We start from the raw sequence: 25,001 nt of genomic DNA, 5'->3' as shown, positions 1-25,001 counted from the left end.
TTTATTCGAGCTCTGTGTGATACTCACGGTACAGGCTGGGGGTTGAACCAACCTTGCACATCGTAGTCGGATGCGCTAACGGTCACGTTGAGTGAAATATGAAAAATCAAAACATGCAATTCATGTTACATTTTTGTCAAAAGTTATCCATTAAAAATATCAATCGAGCCAAGAAAACAGAGCTTGAGATTCACTATATACGGGACGATAGTTTCGATACATACACGCTTTTTATGAGACATCAGGAAAATACACAAAATGATTAATGCTGAAAATAAGAGAGTATTAAATACATTGTTGAAACCCAAAGAGTTGCTTGAAATCATTCGGAGGACCCCAAATTTTTTGACGTTCTTATCAAATAGTCGAACGTGCGCACCGCACTGGGCTCAACTTCAGATTTTCCCGTTATTAGAAGGCCCAATTGTAACATTTCAAATATTTAGTATTAGGTAGCAAATATACTTTGTCCGTTTTGGCTGAAACTCGTCCCCAGGCCCCAAAAATCAAAATTTTCAAAAAATGAAAAAAACACCCGCAGATATTCACCCAAGGAACAAGTGTGCCAAATTTCAGCCAAATCCATCCGACCTTTTTTGAAGTGGCCAGGCTGCCAGCCTCGTTTTGGTGAAAAAACTCGTCCCCAGGCCCCAAAAATCAAAATTTTCAAAAAATGAAAAAAAACACCCCCAGATATTCACCCAAGGAACAAGTGTGCCAAATTTCAGCCAAATCCGACCTTTTTTAAAGTGTCCAGGCTGCCAGCCTCGTTTTGGTGAAAAACTCGTCCCCAGGCCCCAAAAATCAAAATTTTCAAAAAATGAAAAAAACAACACCCCCAGATATTCACCCAAGGAACAAGTGTGCCAAATTTCAGTCAAATCCGACCTTTTTTGAAGTGTCCAGGCTGCCCCAAAGTTTTAGCCTCGTTTTGGCGAAAAACTCGTCCCCAGGCCCCAAAAATCAAAATTTTCAAAAAATGAAAAAAACACCCCCAGATATTCACCCAAGGAACAAGTGTGCCAAATTTCAGCCAAATCCGACCTTTTTTGAAGTGTCCAGGCTGCCACAAAGTTTTAGCCTCGTTTTGGCGAAAAACTCGTCCCCAGGCCCCAAAAATCAAAATTTTCAAAAAATGAAAAAATCTCCCCCAGATATTCACCCAAGGAACAAGTGTGCCAAATTTCAGCCAAATCCGACCTTTTTTGAAGTGTCCAGCCTGCCCTAAAGTTTTCGGACGGACATATAGACATACAGACATTCTCAGATTATAGCTCAACTGAAGTTGAGAAATATGTGTACACCCTCGTAAATAGTGTATAAAGCAAAAAAAAAAACCCCGCAGTTTTGACCCACAAAAAAGGACGATAAAATTTCTGATTTATCGTCGTCCTCAGTCAGTCAGGATCTAGACAAATTAGAAGTTAACCGTCTCCGTCGCAGAAAAACACACATACATAAACTCGCTAATATGGGAAGTAAACAAAGAAACGGTATTGTAACATTTTCTATATATAATATTCCAAAGATTACCATTAAAAAATAATTGTTTCAAATTTTTATCTAAACAACTTAGAAGCCCTCAGAAAATAAAGAAAATTAAAAAGGAATAAATTACGGCCATCGCGCATAATATTGTTATTATCGAAGCTTCCTTATTAAAGCCAGCCTTGAGTGAAGTAGTGGACAACAAAGCTAGGTTTAAGCCAAGCATTCTTGAAAAGTATTTTCTCATGCAAATAAACGGATTTAAAATTATTCGAATAGATTGAGGAAAATTTTTGTAATAAATTGAACGTAAGGATTGAAGGAGAAAAAATTCATTCAAAAATATACAACTAAATATATAAAAAGACATCTAAAGATTAAGTCTACAGTATTTGTAAAGTTTATCACGAGATAAAGTAATAGCTGATTAACTACCTGTCGTCAGCTTACCAGTGTGTGTTAGAGAGAAATCAGAACTACCGTGGCTATCTGAATAAACTAAACAAATATCTGAAAATCATCATTTTTGATTGTTGGATGAAAGAACTAACTTAACTGGATTTTTATTGTTTTGCAAATATTATATTAATTGAAAACGTGTAATATTGCAAAAAAAAAAACCGTAAATTTTTCTGTAAATTAACATTTAAATTAAAAGATATTTAGAATAAAAAAACACTGTCGTATTATATAAAAACAAAAAATTACCAAAAAATGTACTTCCCCGTTGGGAATACACCGAAAACATAACGAACATTCTTCGTAATCACGAGGAGATGGATTTCGACTCCGGACCAAAGCCTTCCCACAATTTGACCATCTGAAACAACGAACAGAGAGAATTAACATTTAGCCTTCAAGCTTTTGCGGGGAATTTCGCGTGGACAAATTTTCGCGATTCAGGCTATCTTTCTTATTTTTAGAAGGGGCTTGCTTTAATACAACTTTCTAAAAAAATCGCGAAAATCAATCCAATTCAAAAGGTTGGGTAGCTACTAATGTTAGCAGTGCCAGGAAACAAGAAAGGTCCCAGCTAACCCCCAATAAAATAACACGAAGGTGAAGCAATGGTCTATGTCTTTAAGTTTAGAATCGAATCAGACTCCGAGCAGTTCCAAAGAGTGTGTAGATTCAAAACTAAAGAATCTAACCGGCTAAGCTATCAATGAATTTCTTCGGCCATATACAGGAGGGTCCTTTTTTTCTACAGTATAACCAAATTCCTGATAAGTGCACAGTGTAGAAGATGGGAATAGAATGAATGATGGGATGATTACCACAAGAAGAAAAGTTTCTCTCACTCACCTCTTGTTGAACAGATAACAATGATTCCAAATATTGAATGATGAGTGCTTTGAAATCTTTCACCCTCATATTCTGAAAGAGATCGACAAGAAAAATGATGAAATGTTGTATAGTAAATTATAGTAAAATTTCATCTTCCTTTTATAAACACAAAAAGTAGAATTCTACCCATTTAATGATTTTGTCATGTGTCAATTATTAAATTTATTTCAATTTTGAAAGGACCAGAAAAGACTTACCTGAAATCGAGACATTTCTACTTTAATATTTTTGGAGATTGCATCGAAATCTTCCTCGCCTTTTTCTACTCTGCGTTCCCACTGAAAGAAAATATCACAACACAGATATCTAAAATATAACGTGACGTACAGTATAAAATCCCGATATACACCATTTAAAAGCCTTAGAAATAAATCATCAAAGACTTTTAGAAAGCCTTTTATATTATATGCTAGAAAGAGTCATGAAAGAAGCTTTTTCATATGTGTGGTGAATGAATAAAAAACAAAAGAACATCGAAGAAAAAGAATGTATGAATATTCGTGAGGGTTAATACGAACAAATGGATGAAAATAGACGATATCGGATTTCCGAATTTTCCCCGAATGATTATCCATGATGCATTGCGCAAAATAATTCACGGACGATATTGACTTTCATTGCAATGCATCATAAGTAATCATTCGGGGAGAATTCGGAAAGCCGATATCGTCTATTGAAAGGAGAAAATACCTCTTTAACTTCTTCTTGGGCTGGTCCAACTTTATCAGCCTTCCCAGCTAACTCAAACTTGACCAGTGTTTCTCGTTTTTTCGTTAGTGTTGTCTGCGCGTTTTGCCAATTCTGCCATACTTTTCCTCGTTGAGTAAACGCAGCCTAGGAAAGAATTTTTTTAAACTTTATCAATTTATTCGTATTTGAGCCTTAAATTCAAGACATAATAATTTAAGTAAAACAAGCAACATGCTGAACGGACCTACCTGGTGATAAAAATCAGATAAAAATAGGACAAATAGCAAGAGAGTAAGAAAGTGTAATGAGCAGCTTGAATAGATTACCGTGAGTATCACAGCTCAAATTAGTCCAAAAAGTCCAAAAACCCATCTTAGGCACTTTTCCCAAAATTAGCTCAAAAAATTAATTTTTCGAAAATCGGGCTCCATCAGAAATTAAATATTACCATTTTATATCATTATGCAAAAAATGAGAAAAAAATACCAAGCCACTCTCGAGAAAAGCTCATTTTCCCTAAATATGACAAAAGGGAATTTCCCCAAATAAGAAAATCTGATTTTTATGACCAAAAAAAAATTTCCCCAAAAAACGGCTTGAGTTACGTTTTAGAGAACCTTGCCTTTTATCTTTGTCCAAAAAATTTGAAAAAACTAATGAAGCAATTTCACACAAAGTCCAGAAAACCCAATTTTTAGGCACATTTTGGCCCAAATTTGCCCCGTAAAATTACTTTTTGAAAATCAGACTTCCATTTTTAGGCAATTTTTGGTCCAAATTTGCCCCAAAATTTCTTTTTTCGAAAATCGGGCTCCGTCACATTTTGGGAATCACCACTTCGCATCACTGTGCAAAAAAAATAATAATAATAATGAGCCGATCCCGAGAAAAGCTTGTAACCGACGAACGGACAACGGTCCTTCACTTGCAGAAAGAAAAAGCTAACCTTGACAGCAGCAATCAGTCCAATGTATTCTTTTAGTGTCTCGGAAAGTAAGTAGAAGTCTACGTTAGCCTGAAATCAAGAAATAGAAAATGGAACAGTTATAAAGATATCAGTGTACTTTCATCATAAAATAATAGCTAGGGCTTTTTGTTGAGGCTGGAACAACGATTCCTTTGCTATCCAGTGTCAATTTAGCTTGAAAAAAAGGAGCAAAGGAGCAGCCGTGAGATAGTGTGCCTCCGTTTTAAGTTTGCCTCAAAGTATTTCTGTCATGTAATAAAAACACATAGATAAATTCTCAGATTCTAGTTCAACTGAAGTTGGGAGGGAATACACACACGCTTAATACCTGTTCTGTGTGTATGTGCTCAACTTTTTCTTCCAGCTCTGCTAAGCGATTGAGTGCTCTTGACAGTCCAGTGTGTTCTTCGGCGTTACCTAAGAAGAATAAATATAGAAAGTTGCACAGGTGCTGGCAACATTGAATATTAAAAGACAATAAAATTCAATATCGATTTATTTTACTTGAGATATTGAACTTCATTATAAATACTCGTAATTTTTTCATTACATTGAAATTTGATTTAATGATTTTAATCTAAACTTATTGTTTCTAAAACGGTCTTCCCCAGATTTATGATCTGTATTAGTGAATACTAGTGAATTTTTTTCATTCTCGAAATTTCTTAAGTATAAAACTTACTAAGTAGGGCACAGCTCTTTGAGAATGCGGAAGTGTTGATACTGACATCTATGAAGAAACATGAAATACTGACTTTCAAAATTTAAGGATAGAAAGATAAGAATCAATAACATCTGACAAGATCGTAACAACTGCCAGTGCAAATCCAAACAATTCTTTCGGGAGAAGGGGCAAAGGCCAGGACGGATTCAAGCAAAAATGGGGAGATTTTTAAACCTATTAGACCCCAATTTTTGGATTTGAATGATCTGTCATCTATGTGATTTAAACAACAAAAAGATCGATCAAAGCATATAGATTAAATATCTTTAGATCCCTACCTTTTCTGAGGTTGACAAGTTGTTCAGCAGCAATATGAATCTTTCGTAATTGTTGATCTAATGTTTCGATTTGGTTTTGTTTTTCTTCAAACCACTAAGGAAGGGAAGGAGGTTATTTATTTTCTTAAACGAGTATTGTTTAAAAATGTTTCAGAAAATGGTACAAGTAGAAGTACATAAGTGAAAGTTTCTTTTACTTTTTCGATAGAAAGAGCTAGTTTAAATTGCCATGGCCATGGAAGAGAACAAAACAGAGGTTAAAAGTAAGATTCCTGGTAAATCTCAAACGTTTGTTAAAATCTCATAGGCGGTTTTAGACCCTGTCGAACTTATCAGATGAAGAGATTTGTAATTGTAATTTCATTGTTTTTTAACGAGCGTTGCACTCCTTCGACGTATATACTTGCTCTACTGTCTTAAAATTTGCCACTGAATCTGTAAAAATAAAGAAATGAAAACATGTTAAAGCTAAATTAAATATACTCTTACTGGATCAGTCTCCGTCATTTTGTTGGTCATTTTAGACATGGCTTCACCAATACCCTTTGCAAGTCTTGATAACCCACCTTTACTAAGTGCAGATGTATTTTTTGCTCGTGGAAGCTTGAAAAGAAGAGAAAATTAATGAATTAAAAAAACATTCTAGGGTTAAGCTGCAAGGCAAGTTCAGTCAAAAGAAGAAAACCAATGGATGCCAAAAAATATGCATGAGAAATATCTATTTATACATCAATTGATTTTATTGAATATTCAAAATCTTACAGTCAAAGTAGAAATGCACTTCAGAGAGATAGTGATATCCTTGAAATAGACATTTCGATAGACTACAGATTTGAATGTCACTGACTACAACCTATTTCAGTAAAGGAACACGAGGCAGTGCTGACATAAAACTCTATAACCATACCTCTTCAGCCTCCAAAAATTCTTTGAAGTCTGTATCTTCTAAAAGGTCTTTGTGACGGGTTACCCTGTTTAAGTATCTAATGAAAGCAAAGGAAACATTACACTAATCTGAGATTTGATTATGACAAAGCTGTTTCGTTAAATTTGGGCTAAAGGGTTGGAAAATATTGTAAAGAAAAATCTCGGAACTCTTAAAATACTTCTCATATTGTACTCACAACACTGTCCGATAACTATTATGTATTGTTAAATTCGAACTCTTTATTTATCCTACATCTTCATTAGCATTGAAGAGCATCTTCAATATTGCTTTAGACTTTTCAAGTATGATCAAGGGGCTAATTAATACAGGGTGTCTACAGATTTCTTTTCGGGATTTTCAAGGTTTTCAAGGTTTTCTGGTCCTTTTTAAGTGGTTTTTCAAGGTTTTTTGATACTCAGTTGATATGGCTCTTTAGAGGAATTTTTTTTCAGAGTGGTAGGTGGAAGAAAAGTAGAGGACAGCAAATAAAATTTATTCGCTTTTGGTGCCCGGGGAATTACTTCCACAGTTAAATTCCTATCTCCCTCTCGAGAACAATACCACAAAAAGAAATACTCCAGCTCCCTAGTCTTTCAACTGTAGAAATAAAGAATTAGACTCAAAACCAATTGTTTACAGTGACCGAGGAGGCGCAACCATGGTTTGCGCCGACAAGAGAAAATTTTGATTTTGACTTTTTCAAATGGCTAAAAAACGCCTTGTCTTTGATTTTGTTTTTTACAAAAATCAATTGCCAAAAGAGTTGTTTTAAGGAATCCTCGAAATTTTATTGATGAACGGCCATTATTTCAAGACGCCCTGAAGCGATTTAAAATTGGGGAACAGCCGATTTCTTGGGGCTCATGCATAGGAAAATTAGTGACAAAAACTCAGCTAATGATAAAAAGGTTTAGTGCCGCAGGCGATTTTTTACTTATTCTTACTTTTCGAATGACTGGATAGTGCTTTTCAAGGTTTTTAACGATTTTTCAAGGTTTTCAAGGTTTTTCCCAGAAAATTGATAGTTTTCAAGGTTTTCAAGGTTTTCAAGGTCCCGTAGACACCCTGTAATAGGACACATCAAAACAAACTCATTGTTTTCAAGAAAACCGAAAGATATAGAGAACTTACTTCTGCAATGATTGTCTCCTACGCTCAACAAATTCTGTTGAAGATTGATCATCTTTGGACCCTTTGAGTTTCACCATTCCTGTAAATTAAAGGTAGAGAAATGATTACCAGAAAAAATAGCCCCCAAAAGGCAGTAACTCAGTAACCAGGTAACTTATAGTGTTTTTGTTTTTTTGATAGACTCCGCAATCCAGTCTTCAACACAGTATTATCTTTTGTTTGGACTCATTGACAATACATACAGCCAGATCCAAAATCACAAAAAATAAGTTTTGGAGACAAATTTTGCAAAAAAAGAAGCAGAACACAATTGAATATCTCACCATGGAAACTTACTCACCTACAACTGATTTATCTGGAGGTGGCGGGACTACACGACCATATAGAATGTGTTTTTCGTTCAGCCTCTCAAACAATCCAAGGAAATCACTGAATCTTCTCTTGACAGCAAATTCACTACTCTTAAATTGCGAAAGGGAGGTAGTAGTACTAACTGAATATGCCATGTATGCACTCATACCATCGCCTGGAAAACAAAAGCATATCATTTAGGTTTAGTAAGGTTGTTACTAAATACTTTCAGTAAGAAATTAACCTTAAAAATGAAAAATGCTCACCGATTTTCATAGGGTCAGATATTTTAATAGTGATATCAAATGTGTCACCTCCTTCCTCCTCTATCTCTTCCTGAAAAATAAATAAAATAATAAAGTAATCAGTAAAAACCACAATCAATTATTATTTGTTAGTCACTGAAGGTTCCTGTCGTCGTAAATTCAAGCCAAGTGTTGCTGAACACACACAATGCTAAAATGCACACAAACCTAATTCAAATGAAGGTGAAAGAAGAAAAGTAATAGTGAAGAAACAATGAATTGCAAAAATTTCTGGCAACACACTTCTGTACAATCATTTACACAAGTCCATTAGAATACATACAAAATGGGGAGAAACAAAAAAAGAAATACACAAATTAAATAGAAAAACACAACACAAACTTGCAGTCCCAGACTGACATGGTGACTTTCCACGTGTTTAAGGGCGCCCACACTCAGTGTACTTACAAACATCAATATGTCAGATCTAACAAATTTAATAACGACACTGTCATCATTGACAATAAAACAAAGGATTTCTCTCAAGAGCCTTGTAAACATTCCAACAACTTCCATTAAAATGATCTGTCACAGCTTAAGTGAAGACTTATTTTAGTGCGGTCAGAGGATTGAGCCGAAAATGCTCGCAGAATGCCTGAATCTGTCAATCATTTTCTCAAGCGATTTTCCAGGGTTTTGAGCTGCTACAGGCTGCTACCATTTTTATTTCAAAGATTGAGTTTGAATTCAGTTTGAAGAACAAAATAATCAACCCAGGATCTGTTTAATTAGTCGGGAACTATTAAAACACAAAGAATTAACCTCAGAATGGGTTTTTTCTGTTAATACGGGCCTTAGGACATCTAATTGTTGTCATGATTCTCATGGCTCATGTACGAAAATTTGGATAGAGTTTCAAAATTCAAGCGAAAATTGAGTTTCTACCATTGTTATCCGGAAGCAGAAATTTGCCTGACATATATATTGAATTTGAAAGATCTTCTATGTGGCGTTTTTTGCAAACTTCAAAAAACAGATTTTTGTCCCTTTTATAGCTCAAGTGCTTGCGTGCAGCATTGGGTACAAAGTCCAAATAAACGTTTTTCGTATCTTTTATATGAAAATTTAGGGCTATACTGTCCAAGGCGAGTCAGGGAGGGATAAGAATAGCGGTGGTTGTTACCATGAGGGCGGGGGGAGAATTGCCAAATTGGGTCATGTGATGACAAATTATATTTCTCTATATATGATAGACCTTTTCGCCTTTCCATCCACCATCTTGAATTGTACGCAAAAATACGGGAACAAAAAAGCTGTGGTTGGATTTAGTTGGAAAATATGCAAAACATATGCAAGTTTACACAAAGATTAAAAAGACAACAAAGCATCTTACAAAGAAATATTATAATCATTAGAACAATAAAAGATGGAATTTCTTAATCCAAAAAGAAATATTTACAGAACAACAAAAGCCTTTTAGAAATTTCTTCTTAAAAACATTGCATTATTCTGTTTTCATGCCATTAAAAAATTCCACGAAGACGGAGTACACACATCAAACTTTTCAAAGCACGCAAACTGAAAGCAGTAATTATGACGTCACACATTCAGCGGGTTCAGATCAATGTTTTGATTTGATAGTTTGGCAGTTCTATTCCCAGGAGAATAATTTACCGTCAGCCGAATAAGGATTATTTTGTACCTTCGCGGGTGATTTTTCAGCTTGAGTTTATGTCTAATGCAACTTACTGTTGAATCTCTTTGACAACAGATTTGTTTTGATAACTCCACCAATATTTATCAATCAAACTTTCTGTCATAACATGTCACGATAACTTTCTCTGATAGTGCGCCCTTTTTAACTTTTTTGTTTTTATTCAAAATGACCGGAGGCCGATTGGAGAATCAAAGAACGGCCGTCGCCCTATTACCTGATAGGATTAACAAATAACGAGTGTGTAACTTGCGCGCGAGTGACGTCAAACGCTCCATCGTTTTGTCACTAATTTAGTCTTCTTCGTTCCAGACATTTGCGTGTGTTCCACTACGTATTTTTTTTCATATTTCGATTTAAAAGCCTACTCGGTGCGAAAGCGAAATCGTGTATTTCTTAATACGCCGTTCATTAACTCAAATCAAATGACTTTGGAGGTTCGGTGAAATGGTGGTCGAATTAGCGTCCCATGTTTTGTCATATACCGTGAGTGTGGTCCTAAATCCGACAGCCCTGCCTAAATCCGATGGGGTCTTTCAAGGATACAAGCTAAAATAAAAACAAACCTTTCGCTGTGATGCAACGAAGATACCAAAGTGTCAACGAAACTGATAAATTTGATACACTGAACCAAATAACAATATATAATTGCTTTTATACAAAACATAATTTTTATTACAAAATTGTTCGAATTGTTAATGTTAAAACACGAGCAACAAATTCAGAATACAGAATAGAGGTAATTATTTTTACAACTCGCATGTTTTTGATCACATTAATTGACATCTTGACATTATAGTCACATTGTTAGATGTTTTTTTTCGAGAGTTCTTGCAATAGTTTATTGTTCAACTTGGAGAGGGAATGTTTGTAAACATAGAATTTTTTTCATAACAGTTATTTGAGGGGTCGGATTTAGGCAGGGCTGTCAGATTTAGGACCACTCACGATAGTCCCAAGTTAGACCGTTGACGGTATGCATGTAAGAATAGGCAATTCAGCCACCATAATTTTTACATACAATTCAATATGGCGGATGGAAAGGCAAAAAGGTCTATTGATAAGTATGGCGGATGCGGAAGTGATGGATCGTATGGTTTCTTAGTATTTTTAAGACTTTGGGACACTGCGAGTAGCTTCTATTTTAAGTGAGATTTTCCTTCTTCTTTAACTACTTTTGACTGAATATTGTAACCGTTGACCCGCTCCCCCCTCTTACGGCCTGAAGCCGTTAAAAAAAATATTTTTAATTGTAGTAGATGGCCCCTAAATTCTCATCACAATTATTTGATTGCACAGTTGCTATTTTGACTCAAACTTGTTTGATAGACCTTTTGGTATGACACAATGTCAAATTCAAAAAGTATATAATATAAAAATGCCAGCATCATCAATTCTTTTACTATAATCACGGCCGCTTTCACGGTGTATTGACTACCCGTGGGTTTCAAACCTAATACATCAAAAGAAGAACCGAATAGTTATACTAACCTCTGTTTTATTTTGAGTTGGTTCTGATTCATCATTTGAAGAAGGGGGTTCTAGTTCTGGTGCTGGTGGATTTTCATTTTGTTCAAGAACTGGAGCACTAGGAGGTGCTTCTACAGGCGTTGAGGCAGGTAGTGTCGGTTCTTCTTTCTTGTCATCATCTAGAGAAATTTCCGTAGTATTATCTCCACCAAATAACTTATCCTCTGTTTCTTCAGGGGTAGATGATGCATTTTCTCCAAATATATCTTGATCTTGGTCCGCCATCTTGTTGAGTGCTTGTCTTGTCTGATGCCGAGGAGGATTCGACTGCCGAAATCACGTGATCGGTATGTTTTCGTTGCGGGACAAGAATGAGAAGAGCCCTTTAGCTCCCTAAATATTTCACAAACACCCTTTCAGAAAAAAAAGATCTATGATCAAAAGTCTTCAGGGTTCTTTCATAAGATCTATGCAGCTTAAAGCTTTTATAGTTTTTTCTCGCTGGGAGAAGAAATTGTCAAAGTTTGCCAAGACTTTGCCAAGAGTGGGCGGTCGTGAATGCCCTTATTCAAAAAACAAAACCAAGACCTGTCACGATTTTTCGGCGATCAAGCCGTCGCTTAAAAAGTGCGAGAAAAACAATGACACTCTTATCATAATCTCGGTCTGTATTTTGCATCTTGTTGTTTTCTATATTCTACCATCTTGAATGAAATCGAAAGTGAATTTTTGTTCAGAAATTCAGGTGCAAACACAAGGAATTTATAATTCAAGTTTTCAAGAACACAACCAATACAACATGGCAATAATAGAAGAAGCAGATGAAAACAGCTTAACTCCTATTATAAAATGGGCACAAAACGGTTCAAAGTTGAATGTTACTGCTGATTTGAGTGATGTAAAGGTATAAAAAGATGAGTTTCTCTAAACACAATTTTTTCACTCAAACTTTTTAATCGTTCGATGGAGTTTGTTTAGTTAAATTGTTCCATCGGTTTGACAAGTTTGATTGATCGGGTCTTTACAAACCCCCTGCCCACCCAATCGCCCTCAACACAAATATTTTGAAAGGAAAAACATCCTCAAATCTTTATACCTGAACGGGAGTCAGATAGACTTTTATTATACCGTGGTGGCGTGAGTGGTCCTAAATCCGACAACCCTGCCTAAATACCGATGGTGTCTTTCAAAGATACAAACTAAAATAAAAACAAACCTTCATTGTGACGCAATGAAGATACCAGAGTGTCAACTGAACTGAGAGATTTGATACACTGTCAGTTAGTCACACTAACGTCCCGCCAAAATGCGTATCAAAGATTAATGCTGCGAAAGCGCAATATCGTTTACCTGACTCTCAAGCAAAAAAATGTGCCACAAAACTTTTAAAGGGAATCATGAAAAAATAACCCGGCGCTTTTTAATGAAATTAACATTCTCAAAAACTATGAGAAATTGCCATAGATGAGAAATTTTGAGCCAAGCCAACCTTGAGAACTAATTTGAAGAACTTCCCAAGAAAAAGATCTACGGCCGTACATGGAAGACGGAATCCACCTAGATCCGCGCACTGTCGGATAGCCTGTTTCCCAGAAATATTGCCGGACCTCAAACACTGACCCATTTACATGTGTGGAATTGTTTTTACTTTAGCGTATAAACAAGGCCTTAAAAATTGAAGCGCTGTCTCGGGAATTGAGTGACAAATTTTGGTTGGTTGATTTTGGCTGCTGCACGTTTTATTTTGTTTTAAACTTTCAAGTTTTAATTAATTGTCTTGCGAACTTGATTCAGGTAACTCTCATCCTTGTTGTTGCAAATACATCCTGTAGATGACTGATGTTGTTTTTTCTGAAAGCTTGATTTCCTAGTGTGACTAACTGACTGTTAATGACCAGCCAGGTCATTCATTTGAGGGCTATGCATGTTAGCCTCCACTGATGCAAGTTACCCGATCTCACGGTATGTGAATAGAGAGCAGTACCGTGAAGTCAGGTAACTTGCATCAGTGGAGGCAAACATGCATAGCCCTCAAAATGAATGACCTAATGAATGACCTATCTGGTCATTAAAATACAAACTTAAATCAAAACAAAAATGGTAGAGTAGAGCTGCAAGCGGAGCTTTGTAGTTCATTTGTTTTGAAATTTTGCTGCTTTGAATTGAGTGGTCAGTCATTTGATGGCTATGCATGTTTGCCTCCACTGATGCAAGTTACCCGACTTCACGGTACAAAATACAACTTTTCTATTTTTCCTTTTTTTTGCCAAAGTTCTAGGAATGAAAATAAAAGTATAATGATAATTGAATACTATCCACTGATGATCTGCTGCACTATCGTAAAGCTAGAATTGCTTCGCGTTCTCTTTTCATGAGAAAATGATTGACAGGTTGAAGTTTTTCACCCACGCGAGAACTAGCGGGCATTCTGCAAGCGTTCTCGGCTCAATCCTCCGACTGCGCTAAAAATGGTAGACTTAGCTGTGATAGATCATTTCGATGGAAGTTGTTGGAATGTTTACAAGGCTCTTGACAAAAAATCGTTTGTTTTATTGTCAATGATGACAGTGCCGTTATTAATTTTGTTAGATCTGACATATTGATGTTTGTAAGTGCACTTTATAGTTTTGATTCCCATTGAAGAATCATATTCTGGTTTTCATGTTATTAGATGCTGTTTTAGAGCTTTAGAGCTAGCCTGCCTGAGATCAGATGATCCAGAGCGTTGTTCTTTTTTGCACATCACCACACTGAAGGAAACAAGCAACTTCACAAATAGGCAATCTCATCTTTAGAAAAGCACCTTTGTTACTTCAGAGAATTAAAAAGAAGGGACATTTTCAAACGTCTATAACTACCGTGAGGCCGGGTAGCTTGCGTCAGTGGAGGGTAGGAAACTTGCAAAGCCATCAAATGGCTGACCAATCAAAGCAGCAAATTTTCAAAACAAATGTAGCTACACAGCTTTGCTCGCAGCTCTACTCTACCATTTTAGAATCTAATATTTGCTGCGTGAGTTTTTTTGGCAAATTACTTGCCGACAAAATCGCGAATAAATAAAGCAGCGTGGTTGGACAATCATTGTGAGATCATAAATTTTACGATGGCGGGAATTCAGATATTTCTCGATGGCTGCTGGACGTGTCGTCTCAAATTTAATAGTGATATTAAACATAATTCTGTCATCACTTTTGATTTGGAGAAATGCATTTTACAACACACAAATTTTGTAAATCAGGTTTGTTTTCATTTAACTTTATATTTTAATGACCAGCCACGGGTCATTCATTTGAAGGCTATGCATGTTAGACTCCACCTCCATGCAAGTCACCCGATCTCACGGTATATACACATTGAGAAAAAAAATTTCAATAGAATAAATAGCTTATTTTGATTGTCTCATTCTAATTTTTTTTTAAATGAAAAGAAATGTGTTATAAAAACTTGGGCTGACATCCCCTTTTAATCCCAACTCTAAAGATGGGTGTCAAAATTAGAAGAGGAATGTCAACGTTAGACCAACTACCTATACCTATACCTCTTAGTATCACAGGAAAAAGTCATCAGTTCCCACGGGTGGGAAAGTCAAATTAAAAGGGTGGAAAAGTAGAGTACATGTTTCCCACGCGTGGGACCCTGCAATGTTTTACTCTGGTGGGAAGTGCCAAATACCACTCTATAAAATCCTACGTTGAAAAAACAAATTCCAGCGGTTTAAAACTAAATTAACATGCAAGAGGTGGTTGCTCTCAACATTGTGCTGAGAATAGTGAAAATGAAAATCACACGCCTAAATTTGAACTTCACACCCAGCTTATCAAAAGGTCAAATCGAAAATCACACGCCGAAATTTCAATTTCCCACCTAGCTATTATCAATTATTTGATAAATTGTTAAATGTATTCGATCATTCGTGAGCATTGGCTCGATAGCTCCCATTCGTTCTGTCATGTACTTGCGCTACTTTGAGAATCCCGGCACTTTGTCACAACAGCGGAACAACGACGTGATACCGATTGAACGGCCGCACGGCGGATGACGATTCCACTGAGCCCTTGCGACGCAAGTCCATTGCAAACGAACGAGGCCGCCCTTGCGGGACGCCTCACCTTTAGCGTTGTGTTACACACTGATCGAATACACTCTTATAATGTTAATGATTTGCATACGATCTGAACAGTTTTGACCCAATTTTCACTTGTGGTTTTTTTTTTACGCATGCGTAGTACAAGTATGGGTATTTAATTGTACTTTCCCAGCCTATATATTGTACTTTCCCACCCTATTAATTTGTACTTTCCCACCCTATTAATTGCACTTTCCCACCCTATCAATTTGACTTTCCGACCCTATTAATTTGACTTTCACACCCTATTAATTCGACTTTCCCACCCATGGGAACTAATGATTTTTTCCTTTGTCTGTCTTGACCTTCTGCGTTTTTAGAGTTTTGTAGTGTAAGTTTTCGTCGACTATATAGTTGCTAAGTGTTTATTTGAAATTCACACCTAAGATATATAAAAAAGACTCTAAAGGGGTTTCCGCAGTGTGATATTAGTAATACCGATGTATTGATGTATCAAAATATTTTAGATAAAGTCCAGGGTGTGAAATCGGAAATCCTAAAGATTCAAATTTGTACCCGAATTCTATTGCAGGGAAATTCCAATGGGGGAAATTACATTTCACACTAGCGTGATGTGCTTTTTCTCGTAAGAAGGGTTTATTTCAATATTACATGTCTAAAACTTCAGACTAAAATATTTTTTGAAAAAAGTCCGCAGTGGGATTTTGCGAATCCTCCGGCTTAAAAATTCCACTTTGCAGCTTGAGAAAAATTATGCGGAACAAATAATTTTTAAAATTTCCAGCGCTGGAAATGGGGTTTTCCCACCCGTAGGATCTGATGACTTTTTCCTGTGTATACTGCCACTAATACGAGTCAAATATCTAAAATAATATATACTTTGTGGTCTTAGTATGCTACGGTTAAGCTCGAACTGCATCAGAATCAAATGATAGCAGTTTGGTTACTGAACCAAATCCAACACCTATTGAACTTACCGGAGAACCTCAGAGTTCAATTACAGTTTTTAACATTCAAGTGGTTCAGCATTAATTCTTAGTTGCTTTTTTAACAATTTTGTCAAGAGATTTTATAATACTCTTTGGCACCGGACAAAAATACCTGAAAGTCTGGGGCCTCAACAGAGTTGTCAGTACACAGGGTTAGATGATTGCCACCCGACAGACTCTTAAAATTTGACTAGATTTAACTATTTCTGTATGTAATGTTTACTTCAGCAGTTTCGCAACCTTTGTTTACAATTTTACAAGTGACGTCATTTTCATCAACTTTTAGCCATTTTTTCTAAGAATCTTAACTAACTTCTAAACACGTAGCTGTGCTTGTAGTAGAATGCAAAATGACTCTTGTAAAATTTTATGCAAAAAGTATTATTTTTATTTCTTTCAGGATGCACTGATAAATTTTGAAGAATCTTCCCTGGTTTTCCAAGGTATATACTGTACATATAATCTACCCTTGATCATTCTAATAAATAAACAATAATGGAAAATCGTTATCCCAACTTGATAATTCATTGAGTTATTCAAAAGATATTATATGTCGCACGATCTTTTTTAGGATATGGACATGGAGCCAAAGGAGAAGATTTGTATCATTTCCGCCTGGATTTTCTAAAGGAGATTAACAAAGAGGTGAGGGAATTTCATTTGTTATAGTTTTCAAATCCAGTGTACATTTTGTTGTTTTTAACACCTTAGTGTTCACAACCCCTGTGGAACTTCTTCCCACAGTTGAGATGAAAACAATGTCAATTTTCAAGTGGGTATAAATTGTAGGGTATTTGCTCCACTCAGGACAGAATTTTAGCCAAAGTTTCCAGTGGGTAGGGTTCCAACCAGGTCTGTGACACAGCGGTGTTTTTTATGAATTTTATTTACCAACCATTGAAGCAAGACTAATGGAAACTATTTGAGAAGAAAATAATATGACTGATATTTATTGATCAAAATCATTTTTTGTTTTAACAGAAATGCACATACAAGATAAATGATCGAAATGTGTATTTTGACATCGAAAAGAAAGAAATTGATGGTAAGAAGTATTTTAAATTATCTTATCATTATACTATGAATAGACAATGAAAATCAATCATAGTTTATTCTGAAGAGCAGCGGCACAAAATGTTATCTTTGAAAAACTAATCAATTTTAATGGTTTTAACTCTCATTGAAGTCTCAATTTTCCATGAATCGAGCCCTACTTGGTTGAGAAAAATGCATTTCCGTCTCCCTTTTTTTGCAATTTGGATACTTTGACAAGAGCTACGAGAAAAGGTATCTCATCACGCACATTGTCTAAGAAGTTGATGTTGAAGCCGTTTATAAAATGATTGATGATTATATTATTTTTCTTACCATAGAAGAATGGCCTCGTTTATTGAAAGCCACAATGAAACCAGTTTGGTTGAGAATTGATTTTGATCGATGGAAGATTGATGATTCTGAAGATGAGAAACAAACGGCCGAGGATGAAGATGTTGAACAACAACTCAAGGTGCGTTGCCCGTGGGGTCACTTTTACCTAATTTGGTACTTTAATCTGACAAATTTTTGCCGTTTTTGCGAAAATCAATCTTGCGAAATCACGTGCGATTGATGACTCGCAAAATTAAATCTAAAAATTAATTTTCTAAACCGTTGATTCGCGAAAATGAATAAAGAAAATGTCGCAATTTTTTGGATCGCGAAATCAAATTGCGCGAAAATTAATTCGATTAAAGCAGATAAAAGTAAAAAATATCTTGGATTACTGAATTTCTGCTTCTGCTTTTCCATATTTTGTTCAAAATTGGTACGATTTAGTGAAGTTATACCTAATAAAACACTGAATTTTTATCTTTTTCTTTAGAAAATATCTTTCGAAACGAGGATTAAAAGTGAAGTAGAAAAAGCACAAGAAGATAGTAAGTTCGGAGATAAATGTATATTGTTTAAAGTTGACTAGGCTTTACAATGTATGAAATATCAGAAATAAATGTCTTTTGGAGTTTGATTTTTTAAGTTTTCATTTTTTGTTAATATGATTGAATACGACTAGAACATCTAGCGTAGAGCTGTTTGACATACACTGGCTCACTTCCAAAGAAGCTTCAATAATTCTTTGAATGTTTTTATTGTTTATTATCATTATAGTTAAAATTTGGACAAAGTTGGCATGGTTGACGGTGTATAACTGTGTTCAATTCGCGTGTTTTGCTGTCATTTTTTCCAAATTGATGATCTGTCTATGGAAACATAAATATGGTAGGACCTGTGATTATAATTTGAAGCCATTTTTCAAAAGTTTAAATCTTAAAAACAACAAGCGATATATTTCGGTGTTATAACTACTTTCCAGTTTGAAATACAAGTGTTCTGTAAGACTTTCAAACACTTTTGGAACACTTATAGTAGGAAGAAAATCCAGTTTCAAAAGTCAAATTTAAGTTTTAAAGTCACCGTAAAAATCTTTTCTATTATGAGCCTTCACCCATTTTATGACTTTTTCATTTTGGCTAATTAGAATCTCAGAGATTGTCCAAATCGTATTTAAATTTGAGAATCAACCTGTCATCTCGCATTTAAGAGTACCGAATCGTGCCCATCTCTACAATAGCTAGGCGCAATCCAAATCGCTGACCAATAGACGAGCATGAGAATGTGTTATCTTTTTGAAAGAATCTTTTTCTTTATTTATTTAGATGCTCCATTATATTTCTATAATGAAGTGATCGACTTGTTTTTGACATGTCAATTAGCAGCGTTTATTGAGATCATTAACCCACTTGTTGGGATTGTTAAAACTGGTCTACAAGCTCCCTTCATGCAGGTATTAACACTTTGCTAGATTGTAATGCAAAATTTCGAAAATATATTTTAGTGTTTCTTTATTACTCGAATTCTAATAAGGTTGAAGGAAAACTACTTGATTTCAACGCATAAAATTACTTCATAGGATAAATTTCGCAGAAATCGAATTTGATAATTCGGCGTGGCGGCAAAATTTTAAGATTTCGTAAGGACTTTAAATTCGTGGATAACAATAAGGGGAGTTCAAATTTTCGATTTCTTTAGTTTTTACTGCCAAACAGTGTAAGTTGGTTATTGAAGTGCATACGTAAACTTGTACACGTTTTTTTATACGAACAAACTAAGAGCACAAGGCTTCAATGGCCAAAATATTACGACGCTTCATGCTTCTATAATCAACCATTAATTAATTACAATATTTCCCTAGTTTTCCTTCATTAATAGATATTTTTTTATCTAGGTATTTGGTCGGAATTTCATCTTGTTCGTTTTATTGATGCCCGAGAAGAGGTTCCATCAAGACTCCGTGGTCTTCGTATTATTCATTGTCTGGTCCTTCATCGAAATCATAAGGTATCTGTTTTCTTTTTATCACTTTTGATTATGATACCCTTAGGGTTTTAGCCTAGAAATCTATTTTAGATTAGCTTAGAAGCTAGATTGATTCAGCCACTTGGTATAATTTAATTTATAGAAGTGTATTTCTCAGGTCTATTGACCTCTATGAAACAATCTTACATCTTTTTGGTATAATGTGATGTTTAGTCGTGACAATATTCCAAAGCAAACTTTAAAATCCGTAGATGTAAAAATATCTTTAAAGCGCCGAAAACGCCGTTTGTCTTAGCCTTATTTATACGGGCTTAGTTAACAAGGCTTCTTGAGTTTATCTTTTCTAACCAAATAAATCTAACTTGAAAATTCTACTTGAGCTCAATAGGCTTGAACGTCAAATAAAGAAAGGAAAACAGAACGGACACTTTGCTACCTAACCATTACCTAACTTTTTGCTTTTTTGACGTTGCGACTTTTTCAACAAAAAATCCCACCCGGTAAATCATTAAAAAAAAGGAAAATACAGTGCTTTCCTCGTGAAAGATTTTTGAGTGCAATTTGTTTTTCGATCGATTCTAGGTATCCGTTTTACTTGCTTGGTTTATATCGATACAACAATAAAGTGATGACTTGGTTGAGATATAATATCTGGATTCCTCTCTATCCCACTGGATTCACTTCGGAAGGTAGGTGGCTTACTATAACTAGAAAGATTTCAAACTTTTGCCATTTATCATTTCAAAAATGGGGTTCATCATTTTATCATAAAAACTGCTTGCACTTAAAGGTTTTGTTTTTAAATAAGGGTGATATTGTTTGCTTACTCGTCAATTTTAATTTACAAGCTTTTTTACATGGAATTGACACGGATGTGGAGCAATATGGTCAAAAAGAGGAAAAGAAAAACATTTTTTGTTTATATCAGCACAATATAACAATAGGCAGAAACTGTCCTGATATAGAATATTTGTCTGATATGAAACGAAAACACTTATGTAAAAAACAAAACCTTTAAAATCTAAATAAATTATCTATTTCTTTTGACGCCTCAAATTATCCTTAGGAATACAGAAATGATCGGGGAGTCAATGACAGCCCTGTGTTACTGACGGGGTGGGACCCTCTCCCTCTGGAAAATTTGACCAACATTTTGTCCCCGGTGGGAAAAAACCTACAATTTCAGCCCCACTGGGAAATTGACTTTGATTTCAACCTATTTGAAATCTAATATGAAAAACTGAACTCTGAAATCATCCCTACTGGAGCAATAGAATTTCTACCCCACGGATTTGTACTAGTAATCGTATGGTTTGGAGTGCAATTAACGATTAATCACGAGTAACAAAGGAGAAAATAGTAATTTGCACGAGTCCGAAGGACGAGTGCAAATTACGGTATTTTCTCCTTTGTTACGAGTGATTAATCGTTAATTGCACGACAAAACATACGATTCCGAGGTAATCGTCAGTAAATAATCATTAGTAAATCATAGTTTTGAAAAAGAATCTTCTTCTAACTTTTATATTTTTGTAAACATTCGAAAACCTCCTTTTTGGACCTACCCCGGTGGGCTGTAGGTCCTATAAATTAACCTCTGTTCGTTCGTTCGTTCGTCCGTTCGTCCGTTCGTCCGTTCGTCCGTTCGTTACTAGCTTTTCTCGGGATTGGCTCATTAGTTTTTCCTAATTTTTGGCACAAAGATGCAAAATGGTAATGCCCAAAATGTGACGGAGCCCGATTTTCGAAAAAAATTCATTTCCGGCCGAAAATGCCGGAAATATGCCGGAAAAACCGGTTTTTTTTTGGCATTTTCTCGAGATTTCATCATTATTTTTTCTGATTTTTTGCACAAAGATGCGTATTAACAATGTCTAAAACATGGTCTAGTCCGATTTTTGAGAAAAATTTATCCGGCTGAAAATGCCGGAAATATCCCGGAAAATCGCCGTTTTTTTGCAGATTTTTCATGGACTTTTTCCTTATATTTCGTTTGTTTTTTCACACAAAAACATTATTGATAGCAATGCCCATCATCAAGCATGGTTTAATTGTCAATAAAAGTGATTTTTGAAGCCGGAACTTTCTAAAAATCGCCGCCGGAACAGCCATTTTCGCCGGAAAAACGGTATTTCTTTGAATTTCGAGCTGTTGTACTTTATATTTTTTCATGAAATTTTTGCACACTGATGCAAAATGACAATACCTAAAATGTGACGGAGCCCGATTTTTCGAAAAATATTTTTCCGGCCGAAAATGCCAGAAAATATGCCGGAAAACCGTTTTTTTTACATTTTTCTCGAATTTCATCTTTAGCTTTTTTCTGATTTTTTGGCAGAAAGATGGTATTTGCAATGCTCAAAACATGGCCGAGTTCGATTTTTGAGAAAAAATTTTTTCCGGTTGAAAATGCCGGAAATCGCCGTCTTTGCAGATTTTCATTATATGTTTTCCTTGTATTTCTATGTTCTTCACACAAAAACATTATTGATAACAATGCTCACCATCAAGCATGATTCAATTGTCAATAAAACTGATTTTTGCGACCAGAACTTTCTATTAATTTTTCCCTACAACCCTTCCCTCTCCCCCCATCAACAATCAATGATGAATTTATTGCGTTATGCATTTTCGCTAAACGATATATTTTCTGACTGATTTTTTTCTCCTCGCATTGCTATCTAACTTTCATCATCAGGTAGGTCCATTCAGCATCTAGCTTGTTTTCTTTTGTTTAAAAAGAAAACATTGCAGTGTAATTTATTTGTTTTTTTTTATATTGAAGAAAAAATGTCCTTGTTTTTTATTATATAGTAAAAAAAAGTCTCTGACACAGGACTTAGGAGAGAAAGAATAAGGGGACAAAAGTGTCCCCCCGCCGAAGAGTACAAAAAGTGGTAATAGTGCAATTAACGATTAATTGCACTCCTCTAAACCAATCAGATTCGAGTAATTTTGCACTGCTGACGATTACGATAGAAATTGTCATCTCCATTGTGGGAAAAACTTCCACCGGAGTTTTGACTTAGGGCTGTCAAATGGTGTTTATTCTTGTCGAGCAACCAGTATATCGGCTAAAACGACCAACCAACTCACTGCTAGAAATGAAAGTTTACAATTGATTCTTTTGTTCTAGCAATTATCATGTATAGATCAATACCATTTTCCCTTGAGAAGAAAAGAATGGAATACAATATGCCGAATGCATTGAACTTTCAATTCTCATTACGCGGTTTCACCATCTTATATTTGGTCTGCTATATACCATGTAAGTATATTTCTGAACACGTTTCAATGTTGTTTATTGATGTCAGAATTACCGTCGTTTTGCATTTAAGGGCTCTGACCATAGTGAATTTTTCATAATTGCCGTGTTTAAAATGTGTTTTCTGACTGATGTAACCAACAAAACTATGGCATGTTATACATTTTCTGTTAGACAAACTATTCCTGAATCTGAAAATTCAAAAATTGCATTGAAAAAATTTGATGAAGAAGAAAATGAAGACTTTTGCGAAGAAGAGTATTTCAACTTTGAAGAGCTTAGTTTCGGCGAAGAAAAAACATTTTGAAAATTTTTTCGCAGTAGATGGTGTATCTTTTACCGAACAATAAAAGTTTTTGCGGAAAATTTTTGTAAATGCTTCTTTGTCTCGAAATCTTCAAAATAGTCGTTTTTCATCAATTTTTCACCTGGATTTTGCTTAAAAAAACAGTCATAACTTTTGACACATCTTTTTAGAAAAATTTTCCGCAAAATTTAAAATAGTTCAATTCTTTGCGGACAGGGTAAAGAAATTTTGAAACAAAAAAGTTAATTACCCATTAAAACTGAGCACTTTTTGTAAAAGATGGTGATGCAACATATTATTAACGTCTTTTTAAAGTTCATAACGTCATTTTTGCAATTAAATTCTTAATTACTCTTAAGGGATTCGATTAAAAAGCAATTTATAAAGGCAATTCTTTGTTAAAAGTGTTAAGGAACCTGAAATACAACTTTTTTGTTAAAATACCAAAATCAATTTTTGGACTATGGTCAGAGCCCTTAAGATTCCACTTTATTTCTCTATCGGAAATAGCCCAGGACTCCGGGTAGTTGAGTTCCGTACCTTTAGAAAAAAACTCTTTTTAATTTCATGGCCGGTTATAGCGGGAAAATAGGGGAAAGAAACTGGGAAAAGCCAGAAGAATCTTAGTACGGGAAATGGAATGGAATCTTATATAAACTGACAGCAAAATTAAACGGTACCTAGTTTTGTTTATGTGTAGTCGTAGTCATAATATGGCGTAATGTTGCGAATATTAGCCGCGTTTTTCCAATTTAGTTTCAAGTCCGAAGGAAACTTTAACCCTTCTCAGGCAGGATAAATTGAAGCCATTTATTTCCCATCCAAATCGCGCGCATAGAACGCGGCGTAATCATGACGACGGATTGTATCTAGTGGTTCATTTGTTTTGGAGGACTACATTTTTTGAAATATAGCGATAGATTTTAGTTTCAATCCGGTGTTTGTGTAAAAGCTACGCGCGGGCTTTCTTAATGGGAAATAAGTGGTTTCATTTCCCATCCAGGAGTCTCGCCTCTAGCATTTCGGGCTTGAAACTCAATGGTTTTTGCTACCCAACACCCCTAAGAAAATGAGAGAAACTAAGTGAAAAAGACGCTGAACCCCCGTGACATTTTTAGATTCTCAATTCGTGAAGAAAAGTCGACACAAAAATTAATCCGCTTATCTCTTATTATTTTAGTATGCTGTCATCTCCTCAAACACATGTGGAAACTGAGACAACGCAAGACAGGCGGTGCTCCCAGGAAGCCGAAGCAAGCTTAGATATCAACAAATTTCGTAAAGCCATCACATTCAAATTCACCTTGGGGTAAATATTTTATAGGATTATTTGCTTTTAATTTAGATAGATTTCGCGGAGCTTTGCCCTTTGTATAATTTTTTTATGTTTTTTTATCAATAGATAGCTTTTTAATCATCAGGAATATTCAGAACTCACTTAAAAATCTTTTTGTCTCAGTTCAAATGCTGGTGCTGAACCAACGCTTTGTTTTCGGTGAGAATGATTATTTTGTTCAGTTGAATTTCATTCGAAAAGGCAAAAGGGTTATCAGTTGTATAATTTCAGACAGAGATGTTTTTTATATCGGGAAGCAAAAAGTTAAGAAAATCGACGGGCTCAAAATCCTCATTTTGGGTAAAAGTTTTTACCTTTACATAAGTTTTT

The 25,001-nt window shown here is 35.2% G+C and overlaps 3 protein-coding genes across 4 annotated transcripts in view; 2 read left to right on the top strand and 1 right to left on the bottom strand.

Moving 5' to 3' along the window:
- Nucleotides 1-25,001, top strand: part of LOC136810989 (dynein intermediate chain 2, ciliary-like) — a 285,291-nt gene that overhangs the window by 9,339 nt on the left and 250,951 nt on the right. The gene's annotated exons all lie outside the window — the stretch shown is intronic.
- On the bottom strand, nucleotides 1,497-11,712 carry LOC136810987 (sorting nexin-2-like). The gene is made up of 14 exons (XM_067067591.1): nucleotides 11,355-11,712; nucleotides 8,171-8,240; nucleotides 7,894-8,079; nucleotides 7,554-7,632; nucleotides 6,402-6,477; nucleotides 5,984-6,097; nucleotides 5,495-5,588; nucleotides 5,175-5,222; nucleotides 4,821-4,909; nucleotides 4,472-4,540; nucleotides 3,526-3,669; nucleotides 3,033-3,113; nucleotides 2,794-2,865; nucleotides 1,497-2,308 (listed from the first exon to the last, which is right to left on the bottom strand). The coding sequence occupies exons 1-14, from the start codon at nucleotides 11,616-11,618 to the stop codon at nucleotides 2,255-2,257; spliced, it is 1,440 nt and encodes a 479-aa protein (XP_066923692.1). The 5' UTR covers nucleotides 11,619-11,712; the 3' UTR covers nucleotides 1,497-2,254.
- LOC136810986 (very-long-chain (3R)-3-hydroxyacyl-CoA dehydratase-like) lies at nucleotides 12,045-24,780 on the top strand. 2 transcript variants are annotated; one of them, XM_067067588.1, is made up of 12 exons: nucleotides 12,045-12,237; nucleotides 16,810-16,852; nucleotides 16,981-17,054; nucleotides 17,391-17,454; nucleotides 17,786-17,916; nucleotides 18,271-18,325; nucleotides 18,555-18,665; nucleotides 19,103-19,230; nucleotides 19,672-19,784; nucleotides 20,346-20,452; nucleotides 22,900-23,031; nucleotides 24,516-24,780. In XM_067067588.1, exons 1-12 carry the CDS (start codon nucleotides 12,133-12,135, stop codon nucleotides 24,596-24,598), a joined length of 1,146 nt encoding a protein of 381 aa, XP_066923689.1. In that variant the 5' UTR covers nucleotides 12,045-12,132; the 3' UTR covers nucleotides 24,599-24,780. The 2 variants fall into 2 exon arrangements, with proteins under 2 accessions (XP_066923689.1, XP_066923688.1); XM_067067587.1 differs by having other exon boundaries at nucleotides 12,047-12,237; nucleotides 17,783-17,916.

The sequence above is a fragment of the Clytia hemisphaerica genome, unplaced genomic scaffold (assembly GCF_902728285.1).
Source record: "Clytia hemisphaerica strain Z4C2 unplaced genomic scaffold, Clytia hemisphaerica genome assembly, whole genome shotgun sequence".
In the NCBI taxonomy this organism is placed as follows: Eukaryota; Metazoa; Cnidaria; class Hydrozoa; order Leptothecata; family Clytiidae; genus Clytia; species Clytia hemisphaerica.
The sequence above is the reverse complement of the archived record's forward strand: the minus strand, read 5'-3'. Positions and strand labels throughout refer to the sequence as shown.